The 17,559-nt window shown below is 40.7% G+C and overlaps 1 protein-coding gene across 1 annotated transcript; it reads left to right on the plus strand.

Moving 5' to 3' along the window:
- The first annotated feature begins 314 nt into the window (after nt 1-314).
- MEP1A (meprin A subunit alpha) lies at nt 315-13,030 on the plus strand. The gene is made up of 13 exons (XM_070956702.1): nt 315-404; nt 497-521; nt 645-701; nt 1,536-1,576; nt 1,657-1,732; nt 2,810-2,927; nt 7,033-7,208; nt 7,386-7,607; nt 8,526-8,660; nt 9,566-9,781; nt 10,080-10,547; nt 11,566-11,733; nt 12,986-13,030. The coding sequence occupies exons 1-13, from the start codon at nt 315-317 to the stop codon at nt 13,012-13,014; spliced, it is 1,821 nt and encodes a 606-aa protein (XP_070812803.1). The 3' UTR covers nt 13,015-13,030.
- The last annotated feature ends 4,529 nt before the right edge of the window (nt 13,031-17,559 follow it).

The following is a 17,559-nucleotide window of genomic DNA, read 5'->3' on the forward strand; positions in this document are numbered from 1 at the left end:
AGAGAATGGCCAGACCATTATCTTATTTATTAATACCAGTACTTACATGGTTCCATATAGATGAATATTTTATTCATGGAATTTATGAACAGTTCTTTAAACATATAAATAAGCTATAAAGTCAATATCATTATTTCTGATTCTCTAGAGAAAGAAGGGAAAACTATATAAAGAAAAAAATGAGTTTATTGATCCTTAGGGTGTAATTAGGAAATAATAAGATGGCTTAAATATTAGCCTGTGATTGCCTAATTCATAATAAATTTCTCTGACACAGAATACAAAGTCCAGAATGTTTACACATTATTTATACCATGCCCTCAATCATTCCAAGCCACTCCAAAATGTCTTCACCTCGGCTCCTGTGCCTGGCTGCACTGCTGATTGTCTCTTCCACCTTTACGGTATGATACTTTCCTAGATACTTCTGGATTTGATATGATACTGTTTTATTTTCCTTGCTTGAGTTTCTAAAAATATCCAATTGCCATTGCAGATCAGGAGGACAGCAAAGCATGAAGGTAAATAAAAACAAACTCAAAAAGAAATAAGTATCTTTTTCTAAGGTGGGAAGCATACAATCTGAAATAATTATCTGTAAAGAAGTACGTATTGAATACTAATGTATGTATTTATTTATCTAGAAGGGCACTCCTTAGATGAAGGAAAACCTAGGCCAGGCATTCCTGAAATCAATGCAGGTAAGCAAATCCATTGGAGAGAACTATTGTACTGTATATTTATGTATATAAATTGGGGGAGGGGGAGGGATACTTGCTTGGGATCCACTGATATCAATAGAAAAGAGTAGGGCTACATACAGAACATCAAAACAAAGAACCAATCAAGATAGCATATTGGCTTCAGCCATTCTTGATGGTGAGGTCTGGAAGGACTATCTTGTTTGATGTGAAGTTTTGAGTACTACAGTACTGAATCCGAATGAGTTCTGTCACTGCCAAAACAGAAAATTAGAAGCATCATAAGAGAATAAGGAAATTGGAATGTTTAGTTTGGAGAAGAAAACTTTGAAGGACCTATGACTGCATTCTTCAAGTTTATGAAGGGATGTCATATAAACGAAGACCTGATTTGTTCTCTGAGGACAATTCTGGAGAAACAAAAAAAAAATGACTTGCTTCCTTTATTTCTTGTCTCCCTTCTCCACTGATCATATCTTCCTCATTATCACAATTATTTTACTTCATACACACTACATCAGAGAATGGTCTGAGAGATTGTTTACGATAAAGAACCTACATCAGTATATGACTAATGACATCCAATCTATGTCTATTCACTCTGTTATGTCCAGTAAAAAAATGTTCAGGCTAAAGTGTATAGCAATGCAGCAAAAATCCAATCTGATTCCCAGCCTAGATATGGACATGTTAAATAGTAAACCGAAAAAAATTCTATCAAATGCTGGTTGGTTTTGTTGTTGTTGTTTATGCATCTAAAATTAGGGGACACAAAATATCTAATGATTCTTTAAATAATGCTTTGCCCTTAACTATTGTTCATTCTACTTTTAGCAACAGGAAAGAAGTTCTTTGAAGGTGACATTATCATGCCGGTATGTAAGGTTAATTACTTCTTTATAAAGAGGTTACAAAATGAACTTTTTAAAAAACATAGTTTAATTTTTTTTAACAGCCTGAAAGGAATGCACTGAGGGACGAGTCCTATAGATGGAAACTTCCAATTCCATACAAATTTGGCTCCAGTATAGGTAACAAGACATTTTCTGCTCTAGAACACTAGATTGACCATTAATTTGATTGATAGAATGGATTAAGCAGTAAATTCCAATAAAGGGCAGATTGAGCGGATCATCTTCTCTCTTTCCTTTGCCACTCCCTTAAAATGTTCCTTCAGAGTTCCCTTAATTGAGTGCTTACTTCCTCTTGGTTTTCAGTTTCAACGTTTCCAGCCAGCTTTTGAGGCTTCTAGTAGATAAAGACAAAATCTCATTGAGTCTGACCCATTAGCTACCTCTATGTAACCTTCTTGGTAGCAATACAGAAGCGGTTTGCTTTCTTCCAGGATGTTTCTAGTCAAGCCCTGATAGAGAGGAAGGAGCACTGAGTCAGAATGAGGGTTCTGGTAATGAAACACAGTTATTTAGGGAGTCATTTTTAAAAAGTATTACTTCTGATTTAAAGAGATTTCCATAGGTTTCATTTTCCCCCCTCCTGCTGTAAGTCATGAATCACAGTGGAGTGTTAAATCAACCCCAAACATGTAAAGTGATAACCCAAAACAGTCAGGATGCCTGATAGGAATGTTAATGTTAGTGCGAAGTCATTGGTCATCTTCACTTGTTCCATCTCAAAATCTAACATACCTCTTAAATATATATATATTTATATCATGTAATGTGTGTGTGTGTATTGAACATTTAATGTTGATTACTGCTGAAGAAGAACTCAAATATCAAAGGGTGCTACTGTTGAGAACCAAATACTGTTATTCAAGGACTAAGTAACATACTGCTCCAATAATAAGTACTCAAGAAAGTAGCTTTGGAAGTCATTTTCTTTATCCCTGCTTCAAATCATTGGTTAAAGCTGTGATGGGTAGAAAAAACGAATGACTACTGGGAGAATCCTTCTAGTAGCATTCGCTTTTTTGTCTACTTTATTACTTCTTATATTGTTGTCAAAGTATATAATGTTTTTGTGGGTAGCTATGGTATCGCCAAAGCCATGTAAAAATATCTTACATATTTTATTTAAGAGCAAATTTTGAATCTCTCATTTGTCTACAGTCTGGATAAGAATATAAAATATGCTTTCTTTTCTTTCAGACCTGAATACCAAGGGTGTCATAATTCAAGCATTTGAGATGTTTCGACTCAAGTCTTGTATTGACTTTAAACCCTATGAAGGAGAGAAGTCCTACCTCCAGTTCGAAAAGCTGGATGGGTAAATTTATTCAAACAGACAAGCTAATGTTATAATAGAAAGCTGTAGCATTTAAATAATTATTGCCCATAGTTTAAGTGCACAAAATGATGCTGTATTCCTTCCCTCGTTCTTTACTGAAACCTAGTATAAAGCACAAACTAGACTATTTCTCCATCCACCCCCCCTCCTTTCTGAAAGAATATAGACAGATTTTCTGTACATGCCTACAGTTTCCCCTCTGTACAGTTTCTGTACATTCATCTGTACCTTTGTGCATTTTTGCAAAACTCATGAACGTTTGATATAAGGCCTGTTTATTAAGATCTGAATAGCCCTATGATCCTGGCCAGCCTCTTTTGCCATCTCTCACCTCAATGACTATCTTTAAATTTCGCTGACATCCAAGGTTCCCCTTTTCCATCTCATCATACTTGTATGGCTTATACCTCGGCAGATTTGCTTGCGCTGCGAGATGCCCCCCTCTCGCGGCGATGGCCTTCCACTCTATCGAAGGCCTACCTTAAGGACGGGCTTTGGAGCCCCGAGAGGTGGCATGTTTTAAAGCGGGGATTGAGGGGTTTTTTAATTAGGGTTTTTAATAATCTTTTAAGGGGAACTGGGAGGGCGACCAAAGGGGATGGGGGGGGGTAATCCACCTAGGTCAGGGCCCAGCCTGGCACAGGGTAACGGTCTGGAGGGCGCAGGACGAGGGATTGGGGATGTCATCAGCACGGTGGATGGGAGGGGCAGATATGGCGGGAGCAGAGGACCTTATCTTGTGCCGGGGGTGCGCACTCGCTACTTGAGAGCGATTGCACGCCCCGGTCCTCAAGGCTCCCCTCGGATACTAGGTGGCTCAGATACTCAGGACCTGGGCCTCCGGCTGATGCTGTGCAACGCCAGGTCTGTGGTAAATAAGGGCCCCCTCATTTACGATCTTATTCAAGAGGGGGGAGCGGACCTGGCGGGTATTACGGAGACCTGGTTGGGCCCGAAGGAGGGGTCCCTCTGGTTGAGATGTGTCCACCAGGCTTCAGAGCATTCCATCAGCCGAGGGCCCAGGGGAGGGGCGGGGGGGGTGGCGGTTATTATTAACGAAGGTCTGGGTCCGAGGGAGACCACTGTGCCACAGATTGCCGGGTGTGAGTCCCTCTTTGTGAGATGGGGTCATGGGGTTCAGATGGGCTTGCTGCTTACGTACCTGGCTCCCTGCCGCGTGGCAACGGCCCTGCCCGAGCTACTCGACGTGATAGCCACGGTGGCAGTTGATACACCCAGGCTTATGGTCATGGGTGATTTCAATCTGCCGTCCGTTGGTGAAACGTCAGAGATGGCTCGGGAGTTCATGGCTTCCATGACGGCCATGGACCTGACCCAGTTAGTTCATGGCCCCACTCACAGGGGGGGACACACGCTGGACCTGATTTTTGTCTCTGGCCAGTGGTTGAGTGGTCTTATTATACGGGATATAGACATGAAACCCTTGTCATGGTCAGATCACTCACTCCTTCGTCTGGACCTTCGAACCGCTACACCCCGCCGCAGGGAGGCGGACCCAATTAGATGGATCCGCCCCAGGCGCCTGATGGATCCTGATAGGTTCCAGACGGAGCTTGGGCCAATTCCTGAAGATCTGGCACACGACTCGGCCGAGGACCTGGTAGCTGCCTGGGATCGGGCGGCTGGTGGGGCCTTGGATCGAGTCGTGCCTTTGCGGCCTCTGACCCGGTGTCGATCCCTCACGGCTCCTTGGTTCACCGAGGAGCTGAGGGAGATGAAACGCCGGAAAAGACGCCTAGAGAGTGGTTGGAGGGCCAGTCTCGCTGAATCTGACCGAACACTGGTAAGGTCGCATATTAAGACCTACCTAGTGGCGATAAAGACGGCAAAGTTTAACTACTTTTCCGCCTCTATTGCGTCATCAGGGAATCGTCCGGCCGCCCTGTTCAGGGTAACCCGCTCCCTGCTCCATCCGGGAGCACGGGAGGATCCCTTGGAAGGCAGGGCGGAGGATTTCGGACAATACCTGTATGACAAAATCGCTCAGATCCGGGGGGATTTGGACTCTGACTGGGTAGATCAGGGCAAGGTGACGAGGAATAGTCTTGAGAATGTTACCTGGGAGGAGTTTGATGCTGTGACTCCGGATGATGTGGACAGGATTCTGGGGAGACTTAGTGCGGCCACATGTTTACTGGACCCGTGTCCCTCCTGGTTGGTACTGGCCTCCCGGGAGGTTACACGAGGCTGGCTCCAGGGTGTTATCAACGCTTCGTTGAGTGAGGGTCACTTCCCCGCCGCTTTGAAAGAAGCGGTGGTGAGGCCTCTCCTCAAGAAGCCGTCCCTGGATCCGGCAATATTGGCCAACTATCGTCCTGTCTCCAACCTTCGCTTCCTGGCGAAGGTTGTTGAGAGTGTGGTCGCGCGACAGTTTCCACAATTCTTGGAGGAAACATCCTATCTAGATCCGTTCCAGTCGGGTTTCAGGCCTGGACACAGCACGGAAACGGCATTGGTCGCGTTGGTTGATGATCTCTGGAGGGCTCGGGACAGGGGTTGTTCCTCTGTTCTGGTCCTGTTAGACCTCTCAGCGGCTTTTGATACCATCGACCATGGTATCATGCTGCACCGGCTGGAAGAGTTGGGGATGGGGGGCACCGTATTACGGTGGTTCTCCTCCTTTCTCTCCGACCGGTCGCAGTTCGTGTTGGCAGGTAGGCAGAGGTCGACCTCAAGGCCTCTTATATGTGGAGTGCCTCAGGGGTCGGTCCTCTCGCCCCTCCTGTTCAACATTTATGTGAAGCCGCTGGGCGAGATCATCCGTGGCTTTGGGGTGAGATACCACCAGTACGCTGATGACACCCAGCTGTACATCTCCACCCCAGGCCACCCCAACGATGCCCTTGAAGTGATGTCCCAGTGCCTGGAGGCTGTGCGGATCTGGATGGGGAGGAACAGGCTCAGGCTCAACCCTTCCAAGACTGAGTGGCTGTGGCTCCCGGCATCCCGATATAGTCAGTTGACTCCATCACTGACTATTGGGGGCGAGTCGTTGGCCCCCACAGAGAGGGCTCGCAATCTGGGAGTCCTCCTGGATAGGCAGCTGTCCTTGGAGGAACATCTGACAGCTGTAACCAGGGGGACCTTTTGTCAGGTTCGCCTGATCCGCCAGTTGCGGCCCTTTCTTGATCGGGATTCCCTGTGCACAGTCACTCATGCCCTCGTCACCTCTCGCCTTGACTACTGCAACGCTCTCTACATGGGGCTCCCCTTGAGGAGCACCCGGAGGCTCCAACTGGTCCAGAATGCAGCAGCGCGGGTAGTGACGGGAGCAGCCTGGCGCTCCCATGTAACACCGCTCCTGCGCGAGCTGCACTGGCTCCCAGTGGTCTTCCGGGTGCGCTTCAAGGTGTTGGTTATCACCTTTAAAGCGCTCCATGGCATAGGGCCTAGCTATCTTCGAGACCGCCTGCTGCCACCGACAATCTCCCATCGACCCGTGCGCTCCCACAGAGAGGGCCTCCTCGGGGTGCCATCAGCCAAACAGTGCAGGCTGGTGACCCCCAGGGGGAGGGCCTTCTCTGTGGGGGCACCTACCCTCTGGAATCAATTGCCTCCAGAGATAAGGAGAATCCAAGACCTCGGTGCCTTCCGCCGTGCCCTTAAAACCTTCCTTTTCCAGCAAGCCGGGCTGGCCTAATTTTTTTTAAGTGTTTTTAAGTGTTTTGTTTATTGTTTTTAATTAATGGGGCCAAATTTATATATGTATATTTTAACTGTATTTTAATATTTGTACTTGATGTTTTTACTTGGCTGTTCACCGCCCTGAGTCCTCAGGGAGAAGGGCGGTATACAAATTCAAAATAAAATAAAATAAATAAAATGATCTTTTGTCTATTAAGAAGTATAAGAATAGTATCATCCAACATTTGCTTTTGGGTGATATAAAGTATATTTTTTTTGAATGGGTTGCTTAGACAAGTAAGATGGTATGCTATGTGGTAGATGGGAAGCTCTCATTCCACTATCATTTGGCTCCTCTAGCCTAAACGGTTATGTATTTATATTAGTTGTCATATTAAATCAGATGTTTTGAATGAATGCACATATCATGGTATAACAGATGCTGGTCTTACGTGGGAGATCTTCAGAATGGCCAGGTGGTTTCTATTGGATCACGCTGTGAATATAAAGAAACTGTGGAGCATGAACTCTTGCATGCCCTTGGATTTTATCATGAACAGTCACGCACTGATCGAGACGACTATGTTAAGATTTGGTGGAATCAAATCATTGATGGTAAGTGGAAGGGACAGAAAATGTATTACAAAGTAAATAATGTATTAAGTAATGTATTAGGGACCAAGCTGTACAAGTTTGATCTGTTATAATTGATTGTCTTGTCTAATCGTTTAATAACATATTAAAGCATTAATTTTCAAACTTGCCTAAAAGCTTTGGTATTTTCTTTTCTAGGTCAGGCATATAACTTTGACAAATATGATGACAGTTTCATTTCTGATTTAAACACTCCATATGATTATGAATCTGTCTTGCATTATGGACCTTATTCGTTCAATAGGAACAGTTCTGTCCCTTCAATTACGACAAAAATTCCAGAATTCAACAATATCATTGGGCAAAGCCAGGATATGAGCAAGATAGATCTAGAAAGGCTTAACCGCATGTACCATTGTGGTAAGTTTATTCTATTTTACTCAATTTTTATGCTATAGTAGTGGTGACCTTACATGTTAAAATGTCTATGGAGATTCTCAGTCATCCAGGTCATGGTTGTCCCAAAGGTGCTTTTTCAAGAGGCAACTGGTCTTTCTGGTTTTTCTTTGAAGACGTTTCAATTTTCATCCAAGAAGCTTCTTCACCTCAGCACCTTTGTGACTTAAATCTTAAATATTCCTTAACAACTAAGTCTATCACCTTATATTATATTAATTATGAAAACTACAGAATTGAAAGCACAAAGGTATTTGGGGGGTTCATCAGAATGCAGACACACCCATTGCAACTTCTTAAGCCTTGCATGACATCCCCCAAGAATATACAACATCATACAACATGTTTTTTTCCCAAGGAATCTTTCAGTAGCTTCTACGCATGAATTCTCCTATCCAATCTATCACCTTTGAAAAGGACCAGTGCAATGATATTAAATTAACCAAAGAAGTAACATCCACATTGTTTCATTCAACAACCACCAAACTTACATAATCAATGAATACACAACCTGTGGCCTAAGGCTGCCTATGATCCTGAAGCAGAAGGGATCAAACTATTAGTCCTCATTAATTGCCTTTAGTGCCCTCTGATCATCTACTTCACTACATCCCTTAGTCTATAAAAGATTGTGTAAAATTGACTCGATTATTTGTTCAGAACGCTTATAGCACATCATGCTACACTAATGCTCACTCATATGGAGCTGGGAATGGTTCTCAAACTGTCCTAGGTTGTCTTAACAAGGTAGTTTTGATGATGTTTTAATTCTCTGAAGGAGCACAACGCTAATTTGGGAAGAGGTTTGTTAAGCAGCACAGAGACCTGTCTTCTTTGTCTTTAGATTACTTTAATCTGAAATGTGGGGATTGTTTCCTGCAGCTTCCAGTCTTACTCTGCTTGACCAATGTACATTTGAGTCCATCAATATCTGTGGCATGGTGCAAAATGAAAGAGACAACGCGGACTGGAAACATACCTTGACTACAAGTCGGGATAACAATAACAACTGCTTAGGTAACATACTAATGTGTAATTTAAATGGATGAGAAAGTGGCTGTACAACTGGAAATCATTTAGTAATGAAAACCAATAGGAAGGATATAGCATATGAAAGAAAAAGACAAAATTAGAAATGTTAATTATATCCAAAGTGTTAATATGTGACAAAGTAATCAGAAATGAAATTCTTTATATATATTCATATATATATATATATATATATATATATATATATATATATGTATGTATGTATGTATGTATGTATGTATGTATGTATGCAAGTCATGGCGTATTTGGGTCTTTTCCCATGTAAGATTGAGAGTATCTTGGCGACGTTTCGACGAGGTCCCATTCGTTATCTTCAGGCTGGTGCCTTCGGCTTCGTGTCTGTGCAAGCAAAGCGTGATATACTGGTATATATATCACGCAAAGCATGATATATATACCAGTATACATATATATATATGTATTATTATTATTATTATTATTATTATTATTATTATTATGTTCCTCTTGCAAATATAGGGGCATTAAAAAAAATTATATGTTGTGGGCAGAAGGAAAAACCTTGAGGATCAGGAGGGAGACCCACAACCAAGGGAATGGCCAAACAAAAGAAATCTGGGGTGCAAAAGTAATTTGAGAAAGTGTCTCAGAATTGACCCTTCCCGGGTTTCAGAAAGATAACAGGAAGAAGGGAAGGAGAGGGAAGCATATTCAGACCTGCAAAAATGATGCCAGCCCCTTGAAGTAGACAGGGCTAGGAAACCAAAGTTATGAATGCTAATATTACTATTATTATAAGATTACAGTAGCACATTTTCACGAGTGCCTCAGTTTAAACCCAGTGAAATCCTGCACAATTGTCTGAAATGAATCATGGTCCACAGGACATTAAATCACCTTCATTTACTTTACAGAGAAAGACTATGTTATGAGCTTTGATACCACCAAAGGCCTTTCAGGTGAAACAGCCATTTTGGAGTCCCGTATTCTTTATCCAAGAAGAAATGAAAAGTGTCTACAATTTTATTACAAATTTGATGGCAGTCCAAAAGATGAGCTGATTATATGGCTTAAAACTGATGATGGTACTGGAAACGTTAGGAAGTCAATGAAAATGAAAAGCATCCATCGTAAGTTCTCAAATAAACTTTGAAGATTTAGTTACAATGACACATCCAGGACTACACTTTATCTTCTAAAGGGAGCATCAGATATCTTTGCCTTCTCCTATGGCAGAGGACCTTCCAACTTTTTAAAATGCACAATTGTTTCTTTAGCTCTTTTAAGTTATAGTAATTTCATCGTCATATCTTCCTCACTTAATGTCTGCTAAATATCGCTTTGAGATAATCGCGGGGAAAGTAGCATAAAATGGGTTGAATGTGTAAATGAATCAAATATTAGATCTCCCCCCCTCTCCCCTTTCAGGTGATGGAGAGAAACAGTGGAACTTTGCAAACATTCCTTTCAACAGCCGGACCAAATTCCGCTATGCTTTTCATGGCCTTAAAGGAGACCCACAGAATTCCAAAGGAGGAATTCACATTGATGATATCACTCTGACTGAAACGCAATGTCCTACCAGCGTTTGGCAGATAAGAAACTTCACTTCCATTTTAAAGAGTTCCTCAAAAGGAGATTATGTGTCAAGCCCTATCTTTTATAACTCTGAAGGCTACTGCTTTGTGCTCGGTCTCTATCCCCGTGGTCCATACAACTCAAATGGAGATTATCTAGGAATCTTTTTTTCTTTATGTAGTGGCCAGAATGATGGAGCATTAGAGTGGCCAGCTGGGAACAGGCAAGTGACATTCACCATAATGGAGCAAGATCCTGACATCACCCAAAGGATGTCAGCAAGCCGAACTTTTATTACAGATCCCAACCAGCGTTACAGTAAGTCTAACAGTTGTTTGGGTTGTGGACAACTGACTGCTTTCTCTCTTGCTTAGAAGCATAATTGTACAGCTGCTAAAAATCTGATCCCTATGACTGGATAGATTAAAATCAAATTGTATAGGTTAAAAATCATAGAATTGTTGAAGATAGTGTAGCATCAATAGAATAGAACTTTTAGTTTTGGAAGGTTAGGTTAGCATCAAGAAGCAGGTCTAATTTTGTGCAGAATTGAATTAACTATTGTATTTTATACCCTTTCCTCCATTTCTAATTTACTGAGTGAAATCCAATCTGGAAATTCTACAAATTCTTTGATTAGTGGTAAATTTGAGACAATTCCTAGAATCTATGACAAATTCAGGTGATAATAAAGTGAAAAAAATCAGGTATAAAAGTATTTGTAGTTTGAACCTAAAAAGAAAACAAAATGTTAGGCACTTGGAAATGTGTTTACAAATAGTATTACAGAAGTCAAGGCTACTTGGATAATTCCCCCAGCTCCTCCAATTGGGACAGCAGGTGCACTCAGAACATGACTCTTTAAAGCTTATTAGTAGCATTTTAAATTACAGCATGTCTCTGAAAATAAACATGCATCTAGCTGCATCTGTATTCACTGGCAAAATAGAATGCAGAAACAAGTCATAAACAAGATGTGTCTAAGCCAAGTCTCTATTTTTCAGAAGTAGCCATACTCTGTAACGTGTGAAGCTAATTATAATGAAAGTTATGGTAATTAGTTTTTTTTCAGGAATTCGCCTGTAGAATGATATAGCTTATTAACACAGATTTTATAAAATAATGTAGGGAGGACAACATTCACACCCCCCACCACCACCACTGAGGCAAAATTATCTTATATTCCAAATAGGTACTTTTTCTATAAAAAAGGTTGGATGGGAATGTTGTCTGATTATTTGAATCTTATATAGCCTACTAAAAATGTTGGTGGTTGTATATATAAAATATTGATCCACTTCAGTTTTTTATGATTATTTGTTTATTTTCTTGACAGATGGCAAATTTTTTTGGGATAAGGCCGACATTACTGGAACTTTTGATCCTTTCTATAACACTCATATAGGCCCTGGATGGGGATGGCATTACATCTTGCCATATAGTGAATTGTATCGGAAAAAATTTGTTAAAAATGACAATCTCATCATTTTTGCAAGTTTTGAAGGTAGGTTCTTATTGTTATTTTATTGAAGTCTTTGAAAGTTGTAGCTCTACACAGGAAGATTTTAAATATTTAAAGCACTGTCGCTTCACCTGAGTTTGAATTGTCATTGGTTTGCCTATTTGTCCCATACTCATTTAAGTATTTATTGAGATGTTGTTTGAAAAGGCCGCACAGCTTTTTAATATGTGTGGTTTGCTTTTTAAGGCTGGACAATAATTGATTCACTTTAAAGGTCTTCGCCCAGTTAGGGAAGATAGCTAAGGCCACATTTGCCAGATAGAAGAAACAGGTTTTTGGACTACATGTGGTAGCAGAGCTGTAGCAGCAACACCAAGGCCAGGCACATATCAGGACAGGACAGTCGAGGGAATAGGAGACCAGCCCCATGGAATGTCGGAATTGGACTCAGGAGGAGACAGGAAGCCCAGATAGAAATCAAAGAAGGGACTGTGGGATCAGAGTGATAAGGGAAAAAAATGACAGAAGAATCATGGACACAAAGGATATGAAGGTGGTTTGGCAGGTGTTTTAAGCAGAAAAAGTAGATAAGAGCACTGTTGCCATTTTTAGGTTTGATGTGATCAGACTGTTGCATAACTTTGATAGGTATCAGATGAGAAGGAGCAAATCGGAGCAAGAGGCAGTATAGGGGGAGGATGAATTGCATACATTTTTGATATAACTAATAGGAGGGGCGAAGGGAACTCACAAAGAACAGTGTTCTTGCTAAAGATAAGCTCAAACAGTGCTCAGCACAATGTGTGGAATCCTCAATGCAAAATCAAAGAGCAAAGGAAATGCTAGGGTGAGAGGAGAAGAAACTTAGTCAGGATAACTTGCCAGTCTGACTGTTAAATCAACAACAAACAACAGGCAGCGTGGATGAAATGTCATAGTGGCCATGATCAAGTGAGATGCATACAGGAACTATATAAGGTATGCTGGCCATGTGATGACCACACACATTTAAACTTACCGGTAGTTGTTTTATGTGGACGCATGCAGAAAAAACCTGAGCTCTATTTGGGCTTCATTGTAAGATAAAATATAGATTAAGGTAATCCTGTAGCTCCCTGGGTTCAGTTGCATGATTGAACTTCTATTTTTACATGAAAGCTCCGCTTACTGGGCAGAAAAACTTTTATCAGTTTATTTCTCAAGTCCAAAGATCATGTAATTTATCGTTCTGCTTCTTGCTGACAATTATAATTAAAAGCTTTTTCTTTTTCTCCCCTTCTGGTCATATCTGCAGTTATTCACGATCCAGGTAGTGTTTTATAAATCCTTGGAATTCTTGACAAACAAATGTCCATCTCATCTGCTTTCATCAGCTATCCCAAACAATTTCTGACAGTTGGCCTATGGATTCACGCTTACTGGCCCTGTTCCCTTGAAAACAGAAGTGGAAAATAAAATAATAATAACAATAAAATGCACTGTTTCATGAGTTAATCTGAATATCTTTTGTCAAAAGGAGACAAGGATGTATCTCAGTCTATAATTCTTCAAATTTTGTTTATAACTGTGGCATAGTCCACATGCTGTATTTGTCAAAAACAGAATAATGTCTTTATAAGCCATTTAAACTGCAAACAAGTTGAAATATCTAATAGAGAAAATTATTATAATTACAATGTCACATTAGCAGTTCACTAACTATTTCTGAAGATAGTATAGATTTAATGTTTGAATTGAAATAAGTTTTATTTGGGGTCAGTTGTTTTTGCAGTTCAAGTAAATAAAAACAAATTCAGTGAACAAACATTCAGGCATGAAAAGGAGAATTCTGAAGAAAAAGAAAGGTACATCTAGAGATTTATTGAAGTAATGCCCTCCACTTAGTATCAAACATAAGATGAGGATTTTTGCCTGCTAGATGCTATCTCAGGTGGTAGATTCTATGTTTCCATAGTAATTCTGTAGATCAAGTGTCTATTGAGATTCTTAGTCATCCAGGACATCGTTGTCCCAAAGGTGCTTTTTCAAGAGGCAATTGGTTTTTCTTCTTTTTCTTTGAAGACGCTTCGCTTCTCATCCAAGAAGCTTCTTTAGCTGCTGAAGAAGCTTCTTGGATGAGAAGCGAAGCGTCTTCAAAGAAAAACAAGAAAGGCCAGTTGCCTCTTGAAAAAGCACCTTTGGGACTGTAGACCAGTGTATCCCACTATTCTTGAACTCAGGATCACATTTAGCATTTTAGTGGCAGTTAAAACATATACTTCATTCTAAATTTAATTAATTAAACCCAGTTAATAATGGATACTAACATCCATTAAATGTTAGTTCAAAAATATTTTGGGAGGTGCCCAGAAGAAGAGCATTATCTAAACCAGGGGTTACCAACCTTTCGGGCCTCAGGGACCACTAATTCATAATTTTAAATCCTGTGGACCACTAATATGATCTGCCTAATGACTGGCTGGGAGGGTGTGGCAAGGTGGTCATGTGACTGGGTGGGCATGGCCAACTCGATGTCACTCACGTCAAGGGGTGCCTTGCCAGCCTCTACTTGATACTCCTTGCCTGCCCGCCCGGGCTCCTTAGGGCCCCAACAGGAAGCAGTTGCTGGAGCTAAGCAGCCACCATGAGAAAGAGTTGGCAAAACAGCTGGCTCAGTTCAAATTGGATCTGACTGAGAAGGAGGCTCAGCAGAAGCACCTCACTGAGGACTATGAACATAGGCTTTCCAAGCAGAAGGAAGACCTGCGGGAGTGCAAGGCCAGGTACTGGCGCTTGGAGGCTCACAAGCTGAGATTGTCAGTCAGTTCCAGGCCCTGATGCAGTCCCACTGGAACAAGACCCACTCGCCCCTTCACCACTAGTGGCACTTCCTTCCAGCCTTCACCCAAAGCCCCGCACCAGGAGGCTGAAGCAGACCCCAAGTCGAATTTCTCCCCCCTCCCCCAACCTGCACAAAAAGACCCCGAAGGGGGAGACTCTCTGCAGCAACACAAATGTTCATTGCATGTATCCAGCCCAGGGGGCGTAGTTTTAGGACCCCTGATTTAGTGCAATATAAAAAATGCAAATAATTTTTCTGCGGACCACCAAAATTTTCCCACAGAACACCAGTGGTCCACGGACCACCAGTTGGTGACCTCTGATATAAACCAAACCAGTGCAGGATATTCTAACACTGACCCTGACAGAAATCTCTCCATCTGGTTAAGAATCTAGTTACTACCAAGGCAGTCTATTACATCAAATACTTTTTTAGCTTCTTCCAATGTCTACCCAGTTCTAAGCCATACACTCTAGAATAGTGGCTCACAAACAGTTGCATGCATACCATAGATTGGATTTATAGTCCAGGTAAAGTATAGCAGCCATTTCTAAATTTATTTAAATATTATATATATATATATATTGTACTAGAGTGAGCTTTAGGTTCTTTGATAAAGTGGACTACTATGCTCTAACGCAATAGAGAACTGCTCTAGAGCAACAGAGAAGCTTACTTCTTCATATTATACTTTGTTTATTTGGTCTCTTCTTCAGACTAAAGAACATTTAAGAACGTTGTTTCTTATTTTTATCATTATTTTTCACAACCCAACCATTTGTTCAACAGTGGAAACTCAACTTTGCAAAATATTATTTCTTCTCATTATTAAAGAATCCCAGGTCAATCACAATGCACCTTTGTCAGTGTAATATAGCTTACTCCATATGATGTAAGGACGGAGGTTTCAAATCTTCCCTTCTAGAAGCCCTCTAGGTCTTTAGATCTGGTTTTACCTCCTGTACCGAGTTGCAGCTCTTTTGCCCCAAGGTGTCTTCCATGAGGTGCCTTGGTGTATGAGAGGTAGGATGGTCACAACAGGTACTGCCTTTCTGGTAATTAGAAAATCAGTATATGGAAGTTGAAAAAAAAAAAAAAGCTCTATAAAGTTCTATCACTTTGAAGGCATATGGATAGAGGATTCAACTCTTCCCTTTTGGAAGACTGATTTTGTTTATTGCTTGTAAAAATATTCTAACTATGGAAAAAAATAAAAGAAATAAAAAATTTAAACCTTAATTTTAAGTAATCAAAAATCTGTGTTGAAGGGGATAAATTGCAGGGCTATTCATATCAAAGGACCCCATGCAACTCTTTGCAAATTAGTTGAAAGGAAATCCCAAAATAAAATGCCGTGTTTTGTTAAGACCACAAGATGGCAATGATCTGCTGCACTATTTTTTAAAAAAGTATATAAAGATATTGCAGCAGAATTCAAATTATTTCAGATCACAAAAATAAAAATGGTATCTTCATGTCTAGCCTTAAGTTTGGATAGAGCTAGATATATACCTAGTTCACCAGAAAAATATAGAATACATAGTATATAAAATACACAGAATATAAAAATGAAACTTTTTTCATTTGGAGAGATTTTTTCAGATGAGAGATTTCTGGTTAACTGTCTATCTAATTCTAAAGAAATAACATGTTTTGAACAAATGTTATCTGGTTCGGTTAATTCTCTCAGCTTCTCGGAAATTCCAAATATTATTCAGTGAGTATAAGGAACATGGCTGTGTCCCCTGCTTTACAGTACAACTTCTCTTAAGTTTCTAGTTTTGAAAGGATCAGGCCTTTTCTTTCTCCTGCTGAGAGAGCAGCTGTGATATGTTATACCTTATGTATCTGAAAAAAGGCATATCTTCTTCAGGAGGGTGCTACATCTAGTCAACAGTCTGCAGTACTGTGTAATAGGATTAAGTAATCTGCTATAATATATAGAGCAAGAATGAACTTTGTTTTCGGACATCTTTGGAGAGTAAATATTTGCTGATGATGCATTGTGCTGGAGCAAGTCTTAGACAGGGCAACACCTAGCAGTGGTAGAGCCCATGTTTCTCTTTCAGGAATCCTTCTCTCCCCTTTGCCCTCTTACAATACTTCCTTTCCCTCTCTCTTTCCCCTCTCCTTCTACTAGATTGGGACAAACTGTTCTTTCGGAAATGTAATTTGGAATTTCAGGAAGGTATTATAATGAGTGCTCCCCTTGAATTCATGATGGCTTGCGGAATTTAAAAAAAAAACTATTATATAGTCCAGAGTTGCTGAGAAGGGGATGAAATATGCCAATAAATAACATATCCAATTATCTCAGCAGCAGATATACCAATATCCCTGATTTATTCAAATAGTTGGAATCCCCTTTTTAAGTCACTTCTTGAAACATTGCCACTTGGTTTATTCATTTTAGAAATGCTGAGAATTCTGCTGAAATTGAGATTATACTTATTTTAGACACTTCACAACTAAGCAATTTTTAAAAAAATAAATAAAAGTGCCATACATATGTATATTCAGTTCCTTCTGATCAGGAGGAATTCATGGGAACTGGTGGGAGACAAAGAGAAAAACTTAAGACAAGACAGAGAGAGAGAGAGATTTATAATTGATCACTGTTCCCTATATCCCATCTTTCAAGATACTAATAATACCAGACAGCTTGCAAGTAACATCAATCATTATGAAACCTAAAGCTATTTTGGGCAGTAGGGGTGCGAAGGAACAGCACCAACAGCTAGAATCTTTTTAATAAGGCAGTTGGTGGAAATGGTCAAATAGATAGTGGAGGGAGGATTCCAGGCTTTAAGTGTGTTTTTCCCCCAGGTTTGAGTTTGTCACTATGCACACTCTTCCCAGAGGGCAGCCAGTGGCAGGGACTTTATGAGGGGTGAGGAAAGAGGCCACTTGAACAGACCAATTCAATTCAGCAAACCTACGCATCTTGAAAAACAGTTACCTAAGGTTTCATAGCTGTGTTTGTAGTCTAAACACAGCTCTGCTATTCTATGGTCCCAACTCAATTGCTTATCACTTGCCTCCTGTAG

This window comes from Pituophis catenifer, unplaced genomic scaffold (genome assembly GCF_029215685.1).
Source record: "Pituophis catenifer annectens isolate HBS135680 unplaced genomic scaffold, rPitCat1.0.hap2 SCAF_1, whole genome shotgun sequence".
NCBI classification, from domain to species: domain Eukaryota; kingdom Metazoa; phylum Chordata; class Lepidosauria; order Squamata; family Colubridae; genus Pituophis; species Pituophis catenifer.

What these genes read in the sequence shown, in the direction of transcription:
- MEP1A (XM_070956702.1), top strand. Translation starts at nt 315, where the DNA reads ATGCCCTCAATCATTCCAAGCCACTCCAAAATGTCTTCACCTCGGCTC. An exon ending in GTGGAATCAAATCATTGATG is followed by an intron (nt 7,209 to 7,385) that starts GTAAGTGGAAGG and finishes TTTCTTTTCTAG; the next exon opens with GTCAGGCATATAACTTTGAC. An exon ending in CATTTTTGCAAGTTTTGAAG is followed by an intron (nt 11,734 to 12,985) that starts GTAGGTTCTTAT and finishes TCATATCTGCAG; the next exon opens with TTATTCACGATCCAGGTAGT.